This window comes from Siphateles boraxobius, unplaced genomic scaffold (assembly GCF_051911475.1).
Source record: "Siphateles boraxobius isolate OS27281-9 unplaced genomic scaffold, OSU_SipBor_1 24, whole genome shotgun sequence".
Classification (NCBI taxonomy): domain Eukaryota; kingdom Metazoa; phylum Chordata; class Actinopteri; order Cypriniformes; family Leuciscidae; genus Siphateles; species Siphateles boraxobius.
This window is the reverse complement of record NW_027508855.1, coordinates 15822092-15845154: the sequence shown is the minus strand read 5'-3', so window position 1 is coordinate 15845154 and position 23063 is coordinate 15822092. Positions and strand designations below refer to the sequence as shown.

Below are 23063 nucleotides of genomic sequence, written 5' to 3'. Positions count from 1 at the left end.
TGTCACTATCATCGTCACAGATATTTAAAGATAAATGAGTGACCTCCCCAAATGAGGTCATCTAGACTGAACGCCCCCTTTTATAAGGCTTTTTTTATGTGTTCTCCTTCTCATTTGGCGAGTTCCTCTCCTCCCATCGGCATCACTTTTCATTCAACATAATAAAGTTGCTCTAATATGTTTTCTTCTCTACTTTGAGCATAATTCATCTGTAGAGTGATATGTAGAGTGGTCTCATCCTTATCTCTTTGACCTTATATTTAACTCTGTACAGCCGCTTACTTGCACACATTTATTACCCTGCAACACTCTCCAGCCTAAAGGTCACAGCACTACTGGGAGAATACTATAAGACATCATATGAATGTTATATTCATTGTATTATAAAATGAAATCCCTATGTAACAGTTACATCATTACCCATATAAAAAGGCTTTTCAGGATAATAAAGAAAAACATTATACATAATAGCTAAATACGTCAAACAATGAGGGTTCTTTTATGCATATTAAACAACAATATATTCATTCTATGGCCTATATATCTTTTATTATATATTTATTTTTTAAATATTTTGTAATCCCTACCACTTATTTATATTTACTAAATAGTCTTTATATCATTTATTTTTAATCTAAAATGTCTGAAATAAAAATATAATTTAGTTTTTCTTTTGCATAGTTACATTTTTTTCTTCCATATTTAGTATGGCAGCATTAGTATGTCTTTCTCCAAAGAAATTTTAAAATCAATATCTGAGTCTAAATTGTCACTTAAAGGGGCTCAGTGTAGAATTTAAAAACCCTTGTTATTAGCAACACTGGTGGCCGTTAGGTGAACTGCAGCCAGAAACTTTTTGCTCACACTCATGCACACGTAATTATGGAAGCTTGTTTCCGCCACAGAATGAAAAATAAAAAAGGTAATTGCGACTTTTTATCTCACAATTCTGACTTTATTTCTCAGAGTTGCGAGATGTAAAGTCAGAATTGCGTGATATAAAGTCGCAATTGCTTGTTATAAAGTCAGAATTGCGTGCATTATATCATGCAATTGTGACTTTATATCTCGCAATTCTGACTTTATAACACGGAATTGCGACTTTATTTCACGCAATTCTGACTTTATATCTCGCAATTCTGACTTTATTTCTCAGAATTGCGAGATATAAAGTCAGAATTGCGTGAAATAAAGTCGCAATTCCGTGTTATAAAGTCAGAATTGCGAGATATAAAGTCAGAATTGCGTGATATAAAAGGTTGCTATTATTATTATTTATTTATTTTATTTAGTGGCGGAAACAAGCTTCCATATGTAATAGACAGGAGACTGAATGTGATTCAATGCCCGATAAACTTAGAGACAGAGGCGTTGCTAGATCCCCAGTAAAGTTTTGATGTTCCCCAGTAAATTTTACTAACAAATCACAGTCTGATGAGGTAGGTTAGGTTACTGTAGATGAATAGACCTGAAAATATGCTTTCTTATTCATTGAATGTAGTCATTAAAGTCCCCCTGTGGTGAAAATTAAGTTTTTAATGTTGTTTATATGGTTAAGTGGTGTTTTTAATATGCTTTAAGACAAACGATGTGCAAATTCATGTCAACACCATTGCTGAGTATTTTCTCCTTAAAACTGCAGTGAAACAAAGACAGTCTCAAAATAGTTGTTCGAAATCGCCGGTGTTTCTTACATCCTAAACTTAGCATATCATTACAGTGAACTTGCGAGAGAAGCCAGGTTATCCTGGTATATTTTTCTGTTGATATGAAAAATTGGGTAGGTTTAGCAATATATTGGGTGTATATGATGTATATTTCGATGTTATGATGAACTCTATGCCTTTCTTCACTGATGTTCTGCATTCAAAGAGTTTCTGATGATTGAGTTTAAGATAAGGCAGACTGAGCTGCGAACGGGAACATAGTTTGTGGAACATTAGCAACACATTATTAGCTTGATAACATAGTCAAGCTAAAGGCTAATCATATCAATTACCTGTCAGACGTTGTAAAGAGCGATACCATTGAGCAGCGTTTACCTCAGTAAATTGACCGAGTGAATCTCTGAGCTGATGTGAGTGAGTGGAGGCGGAGCTAATCTGCATATTCATAGTTCCACATATTCTAAATGAAGCAAGTGTGTAGAGTTACAATCAAGCTATTTTAAGGCAAGTGGATTTTTTTTTTTATATGTAATTTTGGTGATCAAAGATGAGTTTTAAGCGATAAAATTATTGAGTACAGCGGGACTTTAAATAATTTAAAACTTGAAGTCTGTTGTAAGGCCAGCTGAAGCGAAAAAATCCTGCGCCTCTTTAATCATACGCCTCTGCCCTAACCTCTCACTGCGCTTCAACTCCTTCACTTTTCCTCCAGATCCCCCGAGATACTTTTTAAGTTTGGGTCTGTGCATCAAACTCTCGGAACGGCCCTTTTTCGTTCTTCGCTTAGAAGTAAAAAGTTGAAAATACCTTTGCAGCAATATACTGAGGAATCCCGACGCCTAGAGCGACGTTTACAGTATGTGCGGCACGCTTTCCTCACAATAACAAATTATACAACGACAGTGGTGAGAAAGCAGCAGTTAAGAAAGCATCTGATTGCAGCGATGTGGATACATTTGTGGATTCAAACCGGCATCATGTCGACAGATGAGGAAATTAAAATTAGTTATGGTAGTTTGATTATTCGTTCGGTTCACATTACGTCACTGTAGCTTTGCGCCGCCATCTTGACGACCGGCGGTCTCCGTAATGCCTGCAATATGCTGTGTAGTTGGCTGCAACAACAGCCGACAGAGGAACCCCGAACTGGTATTTTATCCTATACCAAAATTATAGAAGAAATGTCTCATATTGTATGAATGTCTAATATTGTATCATGTCTCATCTTTCTGTGCGCACACACCCGAGCCGAAGCGTGCAGCCATAGAGCCCTATACAGCGCGCGAGTAATGAATTGAGCTCTGTTTCGTGTCTGAATGGACAAATACACACAACATTGTTTAAATGTCAGTTGTGGAGAGTATTCACGTAAAATATGTCGGTTATGTCTTAAACAGGGTTGTGATCCAGTCTCTTTGGTAGAGAGAGAGAGAGAGAGAGAGAGAGAGAGAGAGAGAGAGAGAGAGACGAGGAAAACAAAGCATGCAAATGGAAACTATCGCAGCCGGAAAAATTATCGAGCTAATTTTTTTTATCGTGCGATTAACGTTAATTGATTTATTGACTATCACCACAGGCCTAATCCAGATTAGTGACAGCTAGCCATGAGCCGTGGCTAACAGCTGGCAAGCTACCAGCTGAGCCACTTAGCTAGCTAACAACTCGCTACCTAGTCAGAGCAAACTACCACCAAAATCATACATTTGATTTTTTTTTATAATCCCAACATTTCCCATGATTAAATATTAATCCTTGGTGGCCAGGTGCCGCACTTTTACGTTTGTAACCCATCCAGCCACAGCATATTGATATGCGTCTGTACTCTTTGAAAGCCTTCAAGCGATCCCCACTGTATGGGGAGGGGTTATGCACAAGGTAAATATATATATACATCATGGAAGGCAAATTGGGGCAAGTCTGGGGCAGATAATAATGGACAAAAGAAAACTGGGGGTGACAAAAGGATCGGAGCCTAAAATTAAAATTTTACCCATCTATCTCTGTCTTTCTCCCTCATTCAAATGGGCAGTTTGGGCAGCGCCGGGCGAGATCGGTCGTCAATATGGCGGTGTTCTATTTCTAGTGACGTAGGTGGCATCTATGAATAAAGTATACTTGAAACTAAAGACTATATAGATCTGGCTATGTGAGACTATAGTTCTAATTAATCCATTTTTTTGCAGGACACATTGACATTACAGTACAGAATAGCTCTTTCGCCATTATCCTGAACATTGTATAAGCATTCATGTGTCAAAAGGAAGAGGCTCTCTGGAGCGCACGTAAACGTCACATCCTTTTGATTTTCCCAGCAAAAATGCCCAGTCCTTTTAATAAAAATCAGTTGATAGGCTACATAGACAACATAGGAAGTCAAGGAAGGACTTGTTTTTTAAGTTACAAGCCGTTCACACATTGTCAACAAAAAAAAGCGATTAATGCATTACATTTTTCTCTTTACATGACACACCGTAATCTCAAACTCAAATTGTCACATATTCTTTTATGCATTACAAATGTCTCAAATGAACTTTAGAAAAAAACAGCAAAGAACTTCAAGTCTTGACATACAAATGTTTTTTATTATTAAGTAGATGCAAAGTTCTTGCAGTATATGCATTAAATTGGCAAATGTTTCAATGTTCAAAGTTCCACAATAGAAGATTCACAGCGGAAATTGATTGGAACAGTTTCTTTTAGCAGCAGCAAAGAACAAACACAAAAACAGTAAACAAAATCCCGTAAGCTTCTTCACCGTCCAGTCACAGAGGAAGGGCGCGATCACAACAGTTAAACAGACACAGTGCAGGTTAAGAGAAAAACAGGACGGCAACATCATGCATTCAGGTTCCCCCAAACCAAGTAAAGAGTAGACCTCATATATTCACATAATATATTACAAGCAACTCAGAGGGACAAAACCAAATCAAAACCCATAATCAAAATACATTCTTAAAAAATGTTCATATATATTTAGATATTTACTGCACCCTTTGATATATGCATGTGTGTGTTTCTTTTTTGCCAGACTTTTTATAAATCACAGAGTTTAAACGGTGCAAAACCCAAATGCGGGGAAGGAAACATTCAGTGTTAACAGCATACATAGAACAAGAATATTCTCCTACAGAAAGACAACAGAAAGACCCTTGAAATCAAATTACCTCATATAATATTTTTCATGCCAGAGGCCGCTCATAACCCAAAGCTTTCCAAGCAAATCCAAAACGAGCAAGGATCTAACCGAACATACGTATCAGAAGCTTAAAGGATTCATCTCCGGAAACCCATCCTTTTAAAGCCTTCAAAAAGGCATTGCATGCACAAAAAAAAAAATTAACTATGCGCGGCACTGATTTTTTGCTCTCTGTTGCAAGCGTTTACCCTTTAATATGAAACTACAACTACAACAGTTGATATTGAATTCAAAGAGAAGGGTCATCACAGCCATGTCTCAGAGAAGCAAGGAAAAAGGGATATAGAAGTATAATAAAACAAAACAGGTGCATACCCTCTTTCATTTTTGTCAATTCCGTCTGAATACTGAAGATCAGAGCTTCAAGGACGTTTCATAAAAGCCCAGCCTAGAAAGACCTTTAAAACTCCAGAAGTCTTTTCTTACAGTTAGTTTGAGATAAATGCATATTGAATGATATTTCAAAATGGCCTCATCTTAGTTTTATTGAGCTTAAAATCCAACCCGTTTTCTTTAAATCCACAATCATGTTTTTTTTTCATTGAATTCATTTCAAAAGGAAGATGTTTTTAGTGTATCAAGAAATAATAAAAAATGAACACTTTTTTTTCTTAAATGTTATTATATTTCATTGCATAATTGAGGGCTAGTTGTTAAGACAAACGATTATAACTAACTGATCTAGCATGTTCAGATGCAAAGTAAACCAGTGTTCCGTCAATTAGCAGTGCGTGTCATTTACAAGTGATGATATTTTAAGGTGTCCTTGTTCCGGTGTAATATAATAAAGTGATAATATATAAAGCATGGTTTTCTAACTCATCTGCTACACAGCTGACAGTCATGCTGGTGTATATCAACTCTTTCTCCACAGTCATTTACCCTTCATGGGTTCAACATTTCATTCAGTAAGGTTGGTCAATTTTGAAACAGCATTTGGATATTCTTTAATAGCGTCCCCTACAGGATAACAGTGAAAACACAGATTGCTGAAAAAAGAAAAAATCCGTCAATGGTGGGGAAGTGTTATAAATGAAAGAGTTAATTCATTCTGTCAAAAAAGAAAAAAGAAAAAAAAGTATTATTGATAAAAAACAACTAGTACAGAAAAATCCTGATTGTTGGTAAAAATGCCATGTCTATCCATAGAGTATTTTTTTTTTTACATTTTGTTTGTAATAGGGGTCAGAGATATATTTTTATTTTGTAACATGATTTTATATTCAATAAAATAATAACAACAACACTTTACAATAAGTTTCCATTGTTAACATTAGTTAACTTCATAAGTCAGCATGAACTAACAATCAAAAATACTTAATTTACTAATAAATAATTTATTAATCTTAGTTAATGTTAATTACAACATTTACTAATACTTTATCAAAACTAATATGTTTTAATATTATTTAGTGGACCTTAACTAACAATTAGCAATTGTATTTTTCATAACTAATGTTAACAAAGATTAATAAATACTGTAACGTGCATTGCATAAACTAACATTAGCTAATGGGACCTTATTGTAAAGTGTTACCAAATAATATATTATTTTGATGAAGAGGAGGAGGAGGAAGAAGACAAATTAATTTGATAATTGATATAACTGATAATATAATTGACTCTTTCAAAACCAAAATGAACTAATATGGACCAAAATGAGATCTGAGCCCACATTTCAGGTCAAGGAAAGTGTGAATGCAAAGTGAACTGGGTATGTTTTTACTCCGTTTATCTCTTGGTCTGTGTTTGGCTCTTTTAAAGATGACTTACCCTTAGTAAATGCTAGCACATCCTCTCTTTTTATTATGGACAGAGACTTGGTGTTTAATGAAAACAGATCATAATGTGCGTAATAACCTCGAGAGTCACTAACCAAACCAAATCCTTCTGATCTCTGAATGGTAAAGTCAATATCTACGCATGTTTGTACATCAGGAAAGCCACTGATCTTGCTTGCACGTTAAAAAGCCAGGCCATGTTCTAAGTGCGCGCAGCCCATTATTGAGGACAAAGCATAACGACACACAAAAAAGTGCATTCAGAAATTCAAGTGAAAGGTAGCTGTATTAATGCAGATTTTGATCATAGAGAAGCACATCAAACAAGACCTAGCAAAGAAAATGAAATATTTCATTTAAATGAAAACAAAAAAAGAAACTTTTTTTTTTTTAAAGACAAACTTGGCACAGTATTCCCGAATCAATCTTGGTGTCCCATCATGCTTCTGATTGGCTGATTATGAGCAAAAACCAGCGATATGGACTGATAATGAGACTATGAGCAAAACACCCTGTAAAAGAAAGAAAATAAAGATTTTAAAAAAGAGAGAGAAAAAGGGGAGGGTATGCATACAGTATATATATATATATATATATATATATATATCAATCACAAAATATAAAATATAATTAATAGATTTATATTTTTATTAATAATAATTATATGCTGCAATTAAATATTTGCATAAACACATAAATGTATTCCACAACATATATATGCTCACCATGCACTGTACTTTTAGGGTCCCACTTTATATTAAGTGGCTTTAAGTACTATGTACTTGCATTGAAAAATAAGTTCAATGTACAATGTATTGTGTTCAGGCTGTATTGTAAAACACTTTTGCTGCTATTGAGGTGTGATACGGTAAGGTTAGGGGCTGGTGTGGTGGTATGGGTCGGTTTAAGGGTGGGTTAAGGTGTAAGGGAAGGGTCAACTGTGTAATTACAAATGTAATTACATAAATTAATTACAGCTGTAATTACATGCAGGTCTTTTCAAAACAAAGTACAATGTAAAAACATGTATGTACACAATAAGTCCATTGTATCAAATTATTAATTTCAATGTAAGTACATAGTACTTAAAGCCACTTAATATAAAGTGGGACCAAGATTTGTTTTTCATTGAAAGAAAGAAATACATACTTTTATTCAGCAAAGATGCAATGAATTGATCAAAAGTGACTTTTACATTGTTACAAATAATTCAAAAAAAGTTTTTAACATTGATAATAAGAAATGTTTCTTGAGAAGCAAATCCGACTGGAGTAATGTTGATGAAAATTCAGCTTTGATCACAGGAATAAATTGTATTTAAAAAAAAAAAAAAAAAAAAAAAAAATATATATATATATATATATATATATATATATATATATATTTTTTTTTTTTTAACATTTTTATAATATTTTACAATATTACTATTTTTACTGTATTTGATCAAATAAATGCAGAAGAAACTTGGTTCTAAAACATTTTAAAAAACCCAAAGTTTTGAATGGTAGTTTATATTTCATGCCTTTTTTCATTTTACATAAGAATATGTGGCCTTTAATTGTGATTAATTTGATAAATTAATCTGCATTTGATGAAAGCAATTTTAATAATAAAAATCTTTCATGCTTCATTAAATCAACTGCAACGTTTCATGATCATATATAATTATGTTGTGATATATTGATTCAGTTTTGCGCACTGTCCAACAGAGTACCAGATGACACATGGCGAGAGATTGTAAGGTACCTCTCGTCCTCCAACTCAAGGATTTCATCATAAAACATCAAAATAAGCGACACCTCTCACAGGAACTACGGTGGCCATACAGTGAAAAGGCCAGTTATGCGCGCTACGGTTAAAGCACTTCTCACGGCAAGTGTGCGATGAACAAGCTCTTATCTGAAAGAGCACAAACAGAGAATAGCACAGCCACTCTCTTCTCACTAATCCTGTTACTCTGCAGCCTCTTCTCAGCCTCCGTCTCTATGGTTACCGCTGGCATTCAGTGATGCTGGTCCAGAGGCAGTATCTACAGTAATCTACACAACACAAGGTCCTCCTACAAGCATGGATAACCCAAGGCAACTCGAGGAGAGAGGAGGACGGATAGAGAATAAGCAAACAGGACTTACTCATCTGTGTCTTTCTTGCTCTCTTCGATGAAAGCAATGGACTCCGACCTTAGACGGTTGGTGACCTCGTAAGTGCGCAGGGTCACACCGAAAATGTCCTCGTGGTATCGATTCTCATCCTTCAACAAAAAAGAGGAGAAAACAGTTTGAAAAAGTAACTGGAACTTCTCAGATGACCTTGTACTTGATTTACCTTTGCACACAAAAGGTCAGTTTTAAATAAATGGCTGAATAGCACCATTAACTAAAGTGTGAAGTTTAGATAAAAGTGGGATCTAACCCTTAGTTTGCTGATGTAGAAGCCGGCATCCTCCAGGGACATGTTGCCGTGCAGTTTGAAGATCTGCTGGACTGTTTTCAGAACGTCTCCAGCCATAGTGACGTCCCCGCAGACGTAGATATGTCCTCCTTCTTCTCTCAGATACTTGTACACTGTTTCAGACAGCTGCTCGCGAAGCACATCCTGGACGTATTTCTGAGAAAAGAATACGAAATCGGACTGAATAGACATCTATGAACTAGGGGTTGCACAAACTAGTTGCCTTTAAAGCGCTAGTCCATCCAAAAATGAAGATTCTGTCATTAATTACTCACCCTCATGTCGTTCCAAACCCGTAAGACTTTCATTCATCTTCAGAACACAAATGAAGATATTTTTTATGAAATCTGAGAGCTTTCTGTCCCTCCATTGAAAGCTACACAACTACTATTTTGAGACATCAAAAAATTCATAAAGAACTTTCTCAAATGTGCTGCGTAACACGAGAATGAACCTCATTGGCTTGAGCTTCTGTTTACCACAACTGATGTGTGAGTTGATGAATGTTTATATGTAAATAAAAGACTAAATTAAATCTGTTCATCATATAAAGTGATTGTCTCTTCAGAAAATTTGGACTAAATAGCTTGATTCATATGGATTAGTTTTACGATCTCTTTATGAACTTTTGAAGCCTCAAAGTGGTAGTTGCGTAGACTGTCAATGGCGGGACAGAAAGCTCTCAGATTTCATCAAAAATATTTTCATTTGTGTTGCGAAGATGAAAGAAAGTCTTATGGGTTTGGAACGACCTGAGGGAGAGTAATTTATTCCACTGTTACTTGAGGGTAAGAAGATTTATTCCACTGTTATTTGATCAGTCAGAAAGCCTTTACTTTGCTCACTGAATTAAAAAAAAGGAAAAATCTGAGACTTTTTTTCAAAAAGGTCCATTTTCATTTTCACATTGATCTCTATGATTCAAATGGGCAATTTAGCAAAACCTTCACTAATTCTGGAGTAGAAATGGATTTGAAATATCCTCAGTGATATTTACCAAGGCATCATATTCTAACCTTTGGTCTCCCAGGCTCTCTGGAGTATGCGGTGAAAAGCTCTTTAAACACTTCCTTGTTCTTCGCCTGGATGGTCTCTTCCTTGTAAATGTGGTCAATCTGTGACTGCCGACAACCGAAAACCAAGATCATTGGGCATGCTTTGATTCCTGGTGAATTAAAACATGCCAAAATTACGTTAACTCAATAAAGCATGCCAAAGTATATTAATCATACATAATTATGCTAATTGCATACAAATTACTAATGAATCCTAAAATTATAAATAATTACAATTTTATATATATATATATATATATATATATATATATATATATATATATATATATATATATATATATATATATATATATATATATATATATTTAAAATTGTAAAAAAAAAAATATATATACACAAAATAAATAAATAAATAAATAACCTTTTTATTTCATTTTATTCTACAAAAAATTATGGACGGCCACTGCATTATAAATCAAATTAACCAAACAATCCCCTCCAGACAAAAGAAGCTTTTCTTTATCAGAACTGTAAATTTAGAAGCACAATTTAGACTTCGAAGCAATCGAAAGCCTACCCTTATTTTCAACATCATACAGTCTCTGCTGCCAGAAGCTTCTGAATGGTGCAATTCCAGTGCCTGGGCCAATTAGAATACACGGAACCTGGCTGTCTTTTGGCATACGGAACGTTGGAGCCCTGAAACACAAAATGCATCGTTTGATTTCATCAAATCCACAAGAAAACTACCCCTCAGCGGACATATTTGAGAAGTGTATAAACGCTTTACCCTCTGACAAAGCACGGCACCGTATCTTCTTCTTCCAAGCTGTTGAGCCAGGAGGAACACACTCCATGATGTACGGGACCCTCTCCATCTATCCGGAATAAACGCATAATCCTTAAACCTGACAGCCTCCGACACTGATCTAGCGCCTGGCAATTCAGGACCGCACAGGGCTTACATCACTTGCTTCAAATGGAGTGAAATTGCTATATTTTAACCGCCAATTACGCCATTATGCACATAATTACATGTTTACAATGCATTAAAATGTGGAAAAGAGATTAGATCACGGATTCGCTTTTGCGCATGTTAAAAAAAAGGCTTAACAGCAAATGAGCAGATCTAGAATTAATTTGATCTTTTAATTTTGATGTAGTCCCTATCTTTAAAATAAACAAGCAGTTATTAGATGAACACTCTAATACCTCAGACAATCAGCCTGGTCTATCTTCTGACAATACAGATTATTCACAATTCATTAGGCACTTGAGTCAAATTGCTAATTAAGTTCATAGTCTCTTATTAAGCACCCAATTATTCATACGATACTGCTGTTGGGGAAATGTGAGTTTTCAGGCCGTATGTCATTATAACTATTGAAAGTGAGAGGCTGTTTAGTGTGACACTCACAGTTTGAAATGAGTGACAAAGCAGCACTGGAAACGTTTAACACTGTGAAGTGGATTCCATTGGTTAAACATAACATCAGGTCCTGTTTACACATGCTTTGAACATCTGGTGTTAAAGTGATCAGCTGAGATACATCTGGTGTTAAAGTGATCAGCTGAGATACATCTGGTGTTAAAGTGATCAGCTGAGACACATTACTGTTGACACCTGGTACAAACATGCATCTCAAATGTGTTCCTGGTGACTAATAGTTTTCATCAAAAAGAGTCTCTGAAAGACTGCTTGAATCACTTATTTAATCAGTTTATCTCTATATATTGATATAAAAATGTTTTTAATATATATCAAATATTATATATTAATATATCATAATATATACTGTTTATTATACAATTTAATATGAGTTTGCTAAAGCCTGCTGTGTTCAGATCGGCCAAGATAACAAAATCTGCAATCTCAAGATATCTGAAAATGAACTCAAACATTTCTCATCATATTCATCCAAAATATATGGATGGAATATAAATGGAATTTTATGTAATATAATCAAATTAGACAAAAGCTGATGTAGAGTATATATACACACTGTACATCAACTATTGTTTTATTTATAATTTTAGAAGTAATTTTACATCTCACTCTAAAAATATCCTGTTGAATTTACGATAAAAACGGCAGCTTTGGTAAACCAAAATAATAATACTGGTGGTAAAACAGAAAACCACATGATGAATTAGATTTCATAGAGAGTGTATATAAATGTTCACAGTGTCATGGTATCAAAGACAAAAACACCATCAGTCAGTGCAACAGATGATACACTAATAACTAAATAACAGCTGGTTGGTTAGCGTTTTAACACCATGCCAGCTTGCTTTGCTATTTTCATGGTGAGTAACAAGTTAAAAATCTATAAAACAGCAATTTAAAAACCTACTGCATGTAAAGTTTTTAAAATTTGCTTTGTTTAAAAAAAAAAAAAAAAAAAGAAGGATTCCAAAATGTATTCTAAAGAGTTTGCAGAGTAACAATTTAATAATAGTTTAATAGATACTAGACTCTAGCATGAGGAGCATAGAGGTGGATCTTCATTGTATTATGTGTGATTCTTGAACACTCTATTAGGCATTGTGTATGTATAATCTGATCCCAGCTGGAAAGTAAAGTAAGGGATTTTTACAGTTTTTTTATTATTACTATACTAATATATATATATATATATATATATATATATATATATATATATATATATATATATATATATATACACATATACACACACACTTGCAAAAACAAACATTTGAAAGTTGTTTTTTTAAAGTAAAACATATAAATACACTTTATAAATAAAATATATTGCATTCAGTGCTAGAGAAATTTATGTTTAAAAATAATGCATTACAATATTGTGTTAATCCCCAAAAAAGTAACTAATCGTGTTACTTGTTATGCAAAGTAATGCATTACGTTACTTTTTCTCACCTTCGATGGGCTAACTTGTTATTTTTATATTAAAAAAACATTATTGGCAAATGTAAAGGCCTTTTTACACTAAAAGTGAAATGAACAAGCTCAGGCTGAAGGAAATGCAAATCCACGCCTGTACAGTAGAGGACGCAGCTCAAACAAACCTTTCAGCCGTGCTGCCATTCTAGATTGCATAAGAATAGGATGCAGGAGAAGAACAACAACACTCTAAATTTAGCAATAAAAAATGTGATGTTTATCTAAGTCAATTTTGCATATTAGTCTGGTTGAATTAGATCACTGGATGTCAACAACAAATCAGTCTGTCTACCCATCTATCTATCTGTCCATCTTTTTAGCTATCTACACTCTGTCTGTCTGTGAGATTAAATGCATAAAGTATATGTTGAAAACACTTTATTTTACAGTGTCCTTGTTACTGTTACGATGCAGCAAGGAAGAAGCGGAGAGAGAATCCAAATGCAAGCACTTTAATAAAACAAACAGGTAATCCAATGGACTCAGGACAGGAACACGGAACAGCTACCAGCAACATCAAAACAACGACCGACAAACAACAACTGAAGCACAGGGGTTTAAATACACAGGCAAACAAGCTAAACAAGATAACAAGGGGGCGGGGCTAATTAGAAACACCTGGAGAGACTAATAAACAAGAAAAACTACAAAGGACTACAAAACATAGCACAGAACAGGAATAAACAAAAGTCCAGACAAGACAAGGAAAACATAAGGCAGGAATCGTGACATAGCCCCCCACTTAAGGAGCGGATTCCAGACGCTCCTCATGAACAGTCCAGGAGGGAGGTGGAGCAGAGGCGGACCCGGGGGTGGGATGGAGGGCCAGACCCATGGAGCGGAAGAGGACCTGGAGACTGCGGCAGGACGGAAGGCCAGGATGGAGCAGGATGTGCAGGCGACCAGGGTGGAGCAGGCAGTTCAGGTGGCCAGGGCGAAGCAGACGACCCATCGGGCGGCCAGGGCGAAGCAGACGACCCATCGGGCGGCCAGGGCAAAGCAGACGACCCATCGGGCGGCCAGAACGAAGCAGACGACCCATCGGCCGGCCAGGGCGAAGCAGACGACCCATCGGGCAGCCAGGGCGAAGCAGACGACCCATCGGGCGGCCAGGGCGAAGCAGACGACCCATCGGGCGGCCAGGGCGAAGCAGACGACCCATCGGGCGGCCAGGGCGGTGAAGACACCTCGGGTGGCCAGGGCGGTGAAGACCCTTCGGGTGGCCAGGGCGGTGAAGACCAGGGCAAAGACGACCACTCGGGCGGCCAGGGCGGAGACGACCCCTCAGGCGGCCAGGGCGGTGAAGACCCTTCGGGGGGCCATGGCGGTGAGGCTCTTTCTGGTGGCCGTGGGCCCCTAAGTTGCCATGGCGAGGACCTACTGCCCCCCCAAAAAAATTTCTTAAGGGTAGTTACGGGGTCATAGGCAGGAGCAGTCACCAGCTCAGGAACAGACACCGGCTCAGGAACAGACACCGGCTCAGGCTCAGGAACAGACACCGGCTCAGGCTCAGGAACAGACACCGGCTCAGGCTCAGGAACAGACACCGGCTCAGGCTCAGGAACAGACACCGGCTCAGGCTCAGGAACAGACACCGGCTCAGGCTCAGGAACAGACACCGGCTCAGGCTCAGGAACAGACACCGGCTCAGGCTCAGGAACAGACACCGGCTCAGGCTCAGGAACAGACACCGGCTCAGGCTCAGGAACAGACACCGGCTCAGGCTCAGGAACAGACACCGGCTCAGGCTCAGGAACAGACACCGGCCCTGCTGAGCACTCAGGTTCAGCCGTGACTTGAACAGTCTCTGGATCGGCAGACGTGACTTGAACATCCCTGGATCGGCAGACGTGACTTGAACGGTCTCTGGATCGGCAGACGTGACTTGAACGGTCTCTGGATCGGCAGACGTGACTTGAACAGTCTCTGGATCGGCAGACGTGACTTGAACAGTCTCTGGATCGGCAGACGTGACTTGAACAGTCTCTGGATCGGCAGACGTGACTTGAACAGTCTCTGGATCGGCAGACGTGACTTGAACAGTCTCTGGATCGGCAGACGTGACTTGAACAGTCTCTGGATCGGCAGACGTGACTTGAACAGTCTCTGGATCGGCAGACGTAACTTGAACAGTCTCTGGATCGGCAGACGTGACTTGAACAGTCTCTGGATTGATAGGTAGCACAGGCAACGCCGGCAGGGCCAGGAGCTTGGGCGGCGCCGGCAGGGCCAGGAGCTTGGGCGGCGCCGGCAGGGCCAGGAGCTTGGGCGCCACCGGCAGGGCCAGGAGCTTGGGCGCCACCGGCAGGGCCAGGAATATGGAGACGGCCTCTGGGCTGACAAGAGGCTCAAAAATGACCTCCGGGCACTGTGGGACGCAGGAAGTCCTCTTCCTCCTCCTCCGTCTTCGAGAGCGAGAGGGCGCTGGACTGGACGGGACCAGCGGTGAGGGCTCTGGGCTGGACGGGACCAGCGGTGAGGGCTCTGGGCTGGACGGGACCAGCGGTGAGGGCTCTGGGCTGGACGGGACCAGCGGTGAGGGCTCTGGGCTGGACGGGACCAGCGGTGAAGCTGCTGGAAGCTTTGCTGAGACGTGGCGAGGCTCAGAAAGCTCTGCTGAGACGTGACGAGGCTCTGAAAGCTCTGCTGAGACGTGACGAGGCTCTGGAGGCTCAGGCATGTCGTGGTGAGGCTCAGGCATGTCGTGGTGAAGCTCAGGCATGTCGTGGTGAAGCTCAGGCATGTCGTGGTGAAGCTCAGGCATGTCGTGGTGAAGCTCAGGCATGTCGTGGTGAAGCTCAGGCATGTCGTGGTGAAGCTCCTCAGCCTTGTCCACCAAACCCACAGTAAAAGCTGAGCAGCTCAGTTGCAGGGCCGGGTCAATGTAAAACTCAAGAGTCCAGCTAGGGTCATGTAATGGCATTAAGGAGCTGAGCGGCTCAGATAGTCCTCCACGAAAAAATATCATGAGACATACCTCATCCATCCAGGTCAAGTGAGCCAGCTCCAAAAAGTCCATTACAAAGTCCTTAATGGGTCAATCTCCTTGACGGAGGCGCATAATTTGTGCTACTGGATTCATATTGTTGGTCGGTCGTTCTGTTACGATGCAGCAAGGAAGAAGCGGAGAGAGAATCCAAATGCAAGCACTTTAATAAAACAAACAGGTAATCCAATGGACTCAGGACCGGGACACGGAACAGCTACCAGCAACATCAAAACAACGACCGACAAACAACAACTGAAGCACAGGGGTTTAAATACACAGGCAAACAAGCTAAACAAGATAACAAGGGGGCGGGGCTAATTAGAAACACCTGGAGAGACTAATAAACAAGAAAAACTACAAAGGACTACAAAACATAGCACAGAACAGGAATAAACAAAAGTCCAGACAAGACAAGGAAAACATAAGGCAGGAATCGTGACAGTTACATGTTACATGTACTTACCATAGTAATAACAGTAAATGATGCATAATTACATGCAACTAACACTCAAGAAATCCTAATCCTACCCTATAGTAAGTACAAGTAGTTACTTAATATTACTCAGTACTTAAATATATAATTACACTGTAACAATGACACCTTAAAATAAAGTGTAACCTATATGTTTTATTTAACATTTGTCATTGCAGGTTGGTGTAAAATTCCGAGTTTGCATTTCACTGTTTTTATTTATTTTGAGGAATAGTGAATCTGTTTTTGTGCCAGTGAGATATAAATGCCTGCTCACATTTAGTCTAGAACTACAATAAACATGTTCACACACAGCGCACACAACGCCTCTGCACTTACTCACGCTTTCTCTCAATATGGGGACAGGAGAGGTGTAGGTCAATAAATGGGAAAACAAAGTAACTTGCATTATTTATTCGAAAAAGTAACACACATTTTCTTGTAAATTTAAAAGTAATGTGTCATTTACTCGTTACTTGAAAAAGTAATCTGATTATGTAACTCCTGTTACTTGTAATGCATTACCCCCCAACACTGATTGCATTACATATTTTCACCATATATGACAAGGTAACTTACAGCTAATCATAGCATTTGTATTTTTTTTTCTGTAAAAATTATAAGCTTTTTTTTTTTTACAGTGCTGATATGAAGCTGAAAGTGATGGGTTTTTTTTACCTTTGGGCCGATAGGACACCACTGCCACAGTGAGGTGGATCTCTCCTGGATGGAGGTCTGGAGAGGAGCTGATGGAGTAGTACCGTGGCTGTAGGAGGGGTAGCTGGGTCAAGAGAAGGGTGGAGGGGATCTGGAGGGACGGGAACTCCTCCAACACCTCCACTATGGTGGGGTTATTGTACCACTTCCACTCCTCATACTCCTGCAAACCCTGAGGAGACACCGAATGAAGCACATGACATCAACATGATGTTCTCAGTAGCTCTGGTTTGGCACATGAGCTCTGGATGAGTGGCAGTGAATGGGAAATGTTCAAAACATTCTGCAAGCCGTGAACTGACAGTAAGCGGCGAGTAAAAAAACTGTCAACGTTGTAATTTGCATAAAAGTGTTAGTCATGTGAGTGTAAAACAGCCAGAAAGAGCTTTTTCAGATCTCTCTTTTTAAAGAGAGAGTTCTGACACAATGTATTCACCATCATGTCACTCCTAGTTTACAGTATGTGATATTTCGAACATAAATGATTAATTAATATTCTTTTTTATACAATAAAAGTACTTTTTTACGGTCAAGCTACAAAAAAGGGACCAAAAACTTAGTTCATACAAACTACCATTATTGCCTTTTTTTTTTAGAAAAAAGGTGGATTGACAGAACTGAACACTGTGATTATAATTAACCTAGATGCAGAAAACTCACTGGCAAAGACAAGGGTTCTCAGAAAGTTTTTATATGAAACCGTTACTTTTATTCAGCAAGGATGCATTAAATATATTACATATTTTTACTGTATTTTTGATCAAATAAATGCAGCTTGGTGAGTATAAGAGACTTTCTCAAAAACATTCATAAATCTTTCCAACCCCAAATTTCGCTAGCGTATTCCAAATAAATGATCAAAATATACAGAAGTAAATTGTATGTTTATTTCAATCAGGCAGAGAGACACTCTGAGGAGTTGCCATCCTCATTGACGTGAACCCTTTGTCCTTCTCCTCTGGTTCACTCATTTGAACCAGAATGGATGACTCACTAACTAAGCAGCCATTTTTAGCAACACATCGAAAAATTGTTTCAGTGGGAAGCAATGAAAAAGAAACATTCCCTTGTCTTCGTGTTGACACTGAGAGGCATGTGTGAGAGAGCAAGGATAAAAAGGAAGTGGGGAGGAGGGGGTTGATTTTCAGAGGTAATAAGTTATCAAACTGAGAAAATTACTGCCGTTTTGAGGCGGAAAAGAAAGGGAAACATGTGGAGACGTGACACCTTTTGTCTTATATGGAAGAGATGTATGAAAATGGGTTTTAGATCATTACTGAGCTTTAGTATTGATGGAAATAAATGTCTTGCATGATAATTAGAGAAGCGCACAAGCGTGTGTGTGTGTGTGGAAATGCAGCATGCAGTGTTTTCTTACCTTGCTGAGCACCTCTAGTCTCTTTCTCTGTTTCTCATTAGTCACTAGAGGAGCAAACTGTTGCAATAGTTGAGGACTAGGAGGGGTGGTTATGTCCAGGAAGTATTTGAAAGCCTGATAGATGGTACAGGGTGGAATACGACTCTCATCCGTCCAGTTGCTTATCACACCTGCAGAAGATGAAGAGGTTCAGATTGGTTAAGAATCCAGATATGACCAAGTTTTTTTTTAATTTAATCCTAATTTAGGCCATGGTTCAGTGGCAGTGGTTTAGACTAGCAGCAGATACTTCACACTGAGTACTGCAATACTTAAACGGATAGTTCACCAAAAAATAATATTATAATAATACTCCCATGTTGTTCCAAACCTGTATGACTCTTTCTCCATACAGTAATAATATGAAGGCAATATGCATTGATATCAAGCTCCAAAAATAACAAAAACGCGCAATAAAAGTATGACATGTACACTGTATTTGACTCATATTAAGGTTTGTGCAAGGAAAACACTACAATTTAAGTCTTTATTTGCTGAAAACTTTGACACCTTCTGTGTCTCACTGACGACTAACTTAATGTGACATTCAGATATTCACAAATGCAAATGAGATTTGAGAGTTATGGTGAAGAGGAATATTTAAGCAAACAATGTCTTAAATTTGATCTTTTCCCCCCACACATTAAACTATTATATGCCTTCAGAGGACTTTTAATATAGCTTACAGGTAATTTGGACTTCTTTCATGGTGCTTTTTTTTATAATAATTTTTTGAGACCCAAAGCCTTTTCCATTTGTATTTCATAGAAGAAAGAACATCATATGGGGTAAGAAGGACATGTGGATGAGTAAATGATGACAGTTTTTATTTGTAAGTGAACTGTACCCTGATAATGTGTCCAAGGCACCTATTTTTGTTAAAATAACTATTTTGTACACAATAATGCAGGCTTCAATGAGACCACGTCTGTAATGATTGTCAGATCAAGGAGAAAGAGTTGCAGCAACCTCATATTCTGTAAAGGTCACTGGCCAGTTATCAGTCATCCTGACATATTTCTCAACAAGGAAGGGTGAAAAAACCACCAAGTGGCTTGAGAAAAAGTCCACCAGGCTCATGTTCTGGCTGGTCCCACATTAAACTCCAATGAACTGTGAGGCATTTTTAACTACTCATGAACTGTTTGAAGCCATTAACATTGAGTGGAAAAACAGTGACTCTTCTTCCTATAAAAAGCTGTCTATAAGTTGGGGAAGGCTATTCTGTGCTACAATTAAAGTTACTTTATTTAAAGTATTTGTGCAATTCTTGCTGATTTCCTGACCAGTGATTTTTGATTAAAATGGTTAAGAACATTTTTGGCTTGTCTAATTTTTTTTGGCACAGGTGTGTACTAGTTTCAATGCAAGACAACTGTAAAATAATAATACGTTTTCTCATGCACAGAGGCAAGCTAAATAACCTTATATGATGAGGAAAAACTTTAACAAAAGAGAACAAACAGAATGAAACGGATCTAATGGGAAAATGGGACAGCGCCTCTAGCACAAGAGATGAAACCCTAATAGATATGTGATTGAAAGCACATCATTTGGCATCAAAAATGTTTTTAATTCAGTCCGATTTGCAAGGGTATCAAAGAATAACGTGCCAGCATCAAAACCTTTCCCTGCGGGTAAGTTAATCCCAAAATTGTCTATCTATTCTAAAGATCTCTGACATGGATTATAATGAATACAAAGCAAACAAATCCTGCATTCATTCTTTAACATTATATGTAGATATTAAGTTGTCATGTGGTATCTAAATTATGTTTTACAATTGATTAATAATTTCAGACAACCGCAATTCAGTATGCAAACGTTACAGTGAGTGTTTACATGCACACTGCACTGATAACTACCAAGGATCAGCTTATTATAAAAAACCAACAATGCAAGAGAATTGCATTTACATGAAATTTATTATTTAATTTATTAATTGAATAAGCCATCATAATGCCAGTAAAGTTAAACCAAAACCACTTTTTGTCATTTTTAACTATTTAAAAAGATAAATTTACATGCATGCTTATTTTACACATTGTCAGGTTAAGTATAATGAGTGAATGAAAATATATACTGTAAATGATGTCAGCGCATACATTTAGAGGAGTGAATTGTATAATTTATAAACCCTCAGAATATACTACAGGATCTGTTTTAAGTATGGTATCCTGATGCATTTAAGTGTTAAGTGTTATTTGTAAGTGATATGATTAAAAGCTAGCTCACTCTCCAGTAAATGTGACATGATCAGCACTATAGACCAGGTTACCCTGATCCTTGGCTCATCATGAACACCAGAACACACTGTTCGGCAGACAATGGTATATTGAGAAAGCCTTTTTCTCTAACTAATGCTTGATTTATGGGGGCTGGCAGACTTATTTGGACTTATATGGTTATTTCAGATTATTTTTTTTGTAGATTCTGTTGTTTTCCATTAGTTACCAAAGCAGATGTTTGAAAGGCAAGTTATTTTGGAAAGTTAAGATGCTTTAAAGTTAGACTGTTATTCTAGAAATTTAATATAATTTTGTTACATTTTGGTTTAGTGTCAGATATTTGCATGTTTTTATTATGATAAGAATAAAACATATTTGCATGTATTTCATAGTTACCCAATGCTGTGTTTCTTTCCTCTAAGAACTCCACTTTCACAATTTGATTGACAGGTGGTGCATCTTCCAGTTTTTCGATAAGAGTTGTAACTAGATCTTCGTTGTTTCCGGGGAAAACGCCTAAATGGTCACCAGGCAAGTATTTCAGGTTCTCGTGGTTGTTGGCATCAAGACGCACAAATATAGTCAATCGGCTGATAGACGAAAGTGAGAAAACATTGTAATACGAAACAGTTGTAGTCATTATTTAAGAGATTATAAAAGATATATTCATACACAAATAGCAATTCGCTAAGCTTTTGCTAGAATAGGCTGAAATGAAGTGAAATTGCAAAGCATTTTATCTGCCATTTTTCTTCAAATAAATTGTTACATTTTACAGTAACATGATTAACAACTCAAGGCTTTCAAGGAAATAAAGAGAAATCTCAAGGCATAAAAGGAAATGTGCTTTTTCTTATTGATTTTTTTAACCTTTCAGGGTCTAATAAACGATTGCAACAATATAGCAATAGCATTTTATAATATTCTTTTGAAAAACTCAGTTTAAACTTATATATATATATATATATAATAAAAAAGAGCAATAGCTTCTCAGAAAATATGGCAGATGACAACAATTGCTAAGGAAGGATTGGGAACCAATTTATTAAGGCAAAACTCAGTCAAAGGTAATGTTAAAGACTTTTCATGACAATGTAATTCTGAGAAATTTCAAAAATGGAGAGAATATTATCAAAAACATACTTGGATCTGGCACTTTGTAGGTTCTGTCTCAGCAGAAATTTGGCCGCGTAAACTTTCTTCTTATGGATGCTGTAAAGTGCTGAGAGTGGATACAAAAAACAATCAATAGTTAAAAACGTGCTGCGTGAAATTAAGTCTATACAAAAGTCTAAATCAAAAGGCACAAAATTGAAATCATTTAGCGGTCCAACAACTTGATTTGCTATAAAACTCATGAAGGAGCCGACCCGCCGATTTCAAGGACTTTAGATGCAATAGTAAAAAAGTCTGTGAAATAGGAAATCAGATCTGAAAGCCCTAAATGCATTGTTTACACTTACATCAATTGAATAAGGAAGTGTTTACAATCCTCTGGGTAATGTTAACACGGCGCTGAGATAATCCGTATCAAGCTAATGAGCCACTAAAATGGCAGTCCCTTCAAGAGTCAGTTGGCATGCGTCATAAATCTTGAGGCAAATAAAAAGAGCTTTGCCATTCACAGGGGAAGACTTTAAGTATCATTTAATTTGATAAAAGCTTATTGGCTTTCTGAAATGAGTCATTCCTTAATAAATGGAAGGTACTAGAGCAGCAACGTACCTTGCGTTAGTGACGGTGCCTCCACCGTGTATGTCATCCGGAACTTGCTTTTCTTCCAGCTGCGATCGTTACAATTCAATGAATCGTTTGCTTTCTCGATATTAACATCGTCGCCCACACAGAAAACGTCACATGCCGCCTGGGACAAAAAGGATTAAAAAGAATCAAAACTTATTCTTGGCAACTTTTTATGATGTATCATGAGCTAAACCATATGTACAAGTGCAGTACAAGAAACATACACTGTAAATCTTTTTTTAGGCTTAAAAATGTCATAATAATAATAATAATAATAATAATAATAATAATATAAAAAACAATAAAATCTAAATTAAATGGTGTTTATTTAACCCTATAAAGCCTGACATGAAATAAATCAATTACAAAAATTTAATGGAAAAGGTCCATTTCAAGTTCCATAAAACAAAGTTTGCATGTGTGTTTTTTGTGGAGTATCATATTTAATGCATTATTTTATTTA

At 37.5% G+C, this 23063-nt stretch overlaps 1 protein-coding gene across 4 annotated transcripts in view; it reads right to left on the bottom strand.

Annotated features, from left to right (window-relative positions):
- Window positions 1-6470: 6470 nt before the first annotated feature.
- The window catches only part of nos1 (nitric oxide synthase 1 (neuronal)), a 72967-nt gene continuing 56374 nt past the window's right edge, over window positions 6471-23063 (bottom strand). For all 4 annotated transcript variants that reach the window (XM_077241654.1, XM_077241651.1, XM_077241652.1 and 1 more), the window contains exons 19-29: window positions 22583-22721; window positions 22001-22079; window positions 21254-21447; window positions 18591-18760; window positions 17174-17384; window positions 10902-10989; window positions 10689-10810; window positions 10112-10260; window positions 9057-9251; window positions 8777-8895; window positions 6471-7156 (exon numbers count right to left, since the gene is read on the bottom strand). In XM_077241654.1, coding sequence (XP_077097769.1) covers window positions 7141-7156; window positions 8777-8895; window positions 9057-9251; window positions 10112-10260; window positions 10689-10810; window positions 10902-10989; window positions 17174-17384; window positions 18591-18760; window positions 21254-21447; window positions 22001-22079; window positions 22583-22721 — 1482 coding nt within the window. In that variant the 3' untranslated portion in view covers window positions 6471-7140. The remainder of the gene's footprint in view (window positions 7157-8776; window positions 8896-9056; window positions 9252-10111; window positions 10261-10688; window positions 10811-10901; window positions 10990-17173; window positions 17385-18590; window positions 18761-21253; window positions 21448-22000; window positions 22080-22582; window positions 22722-23063) is intronic.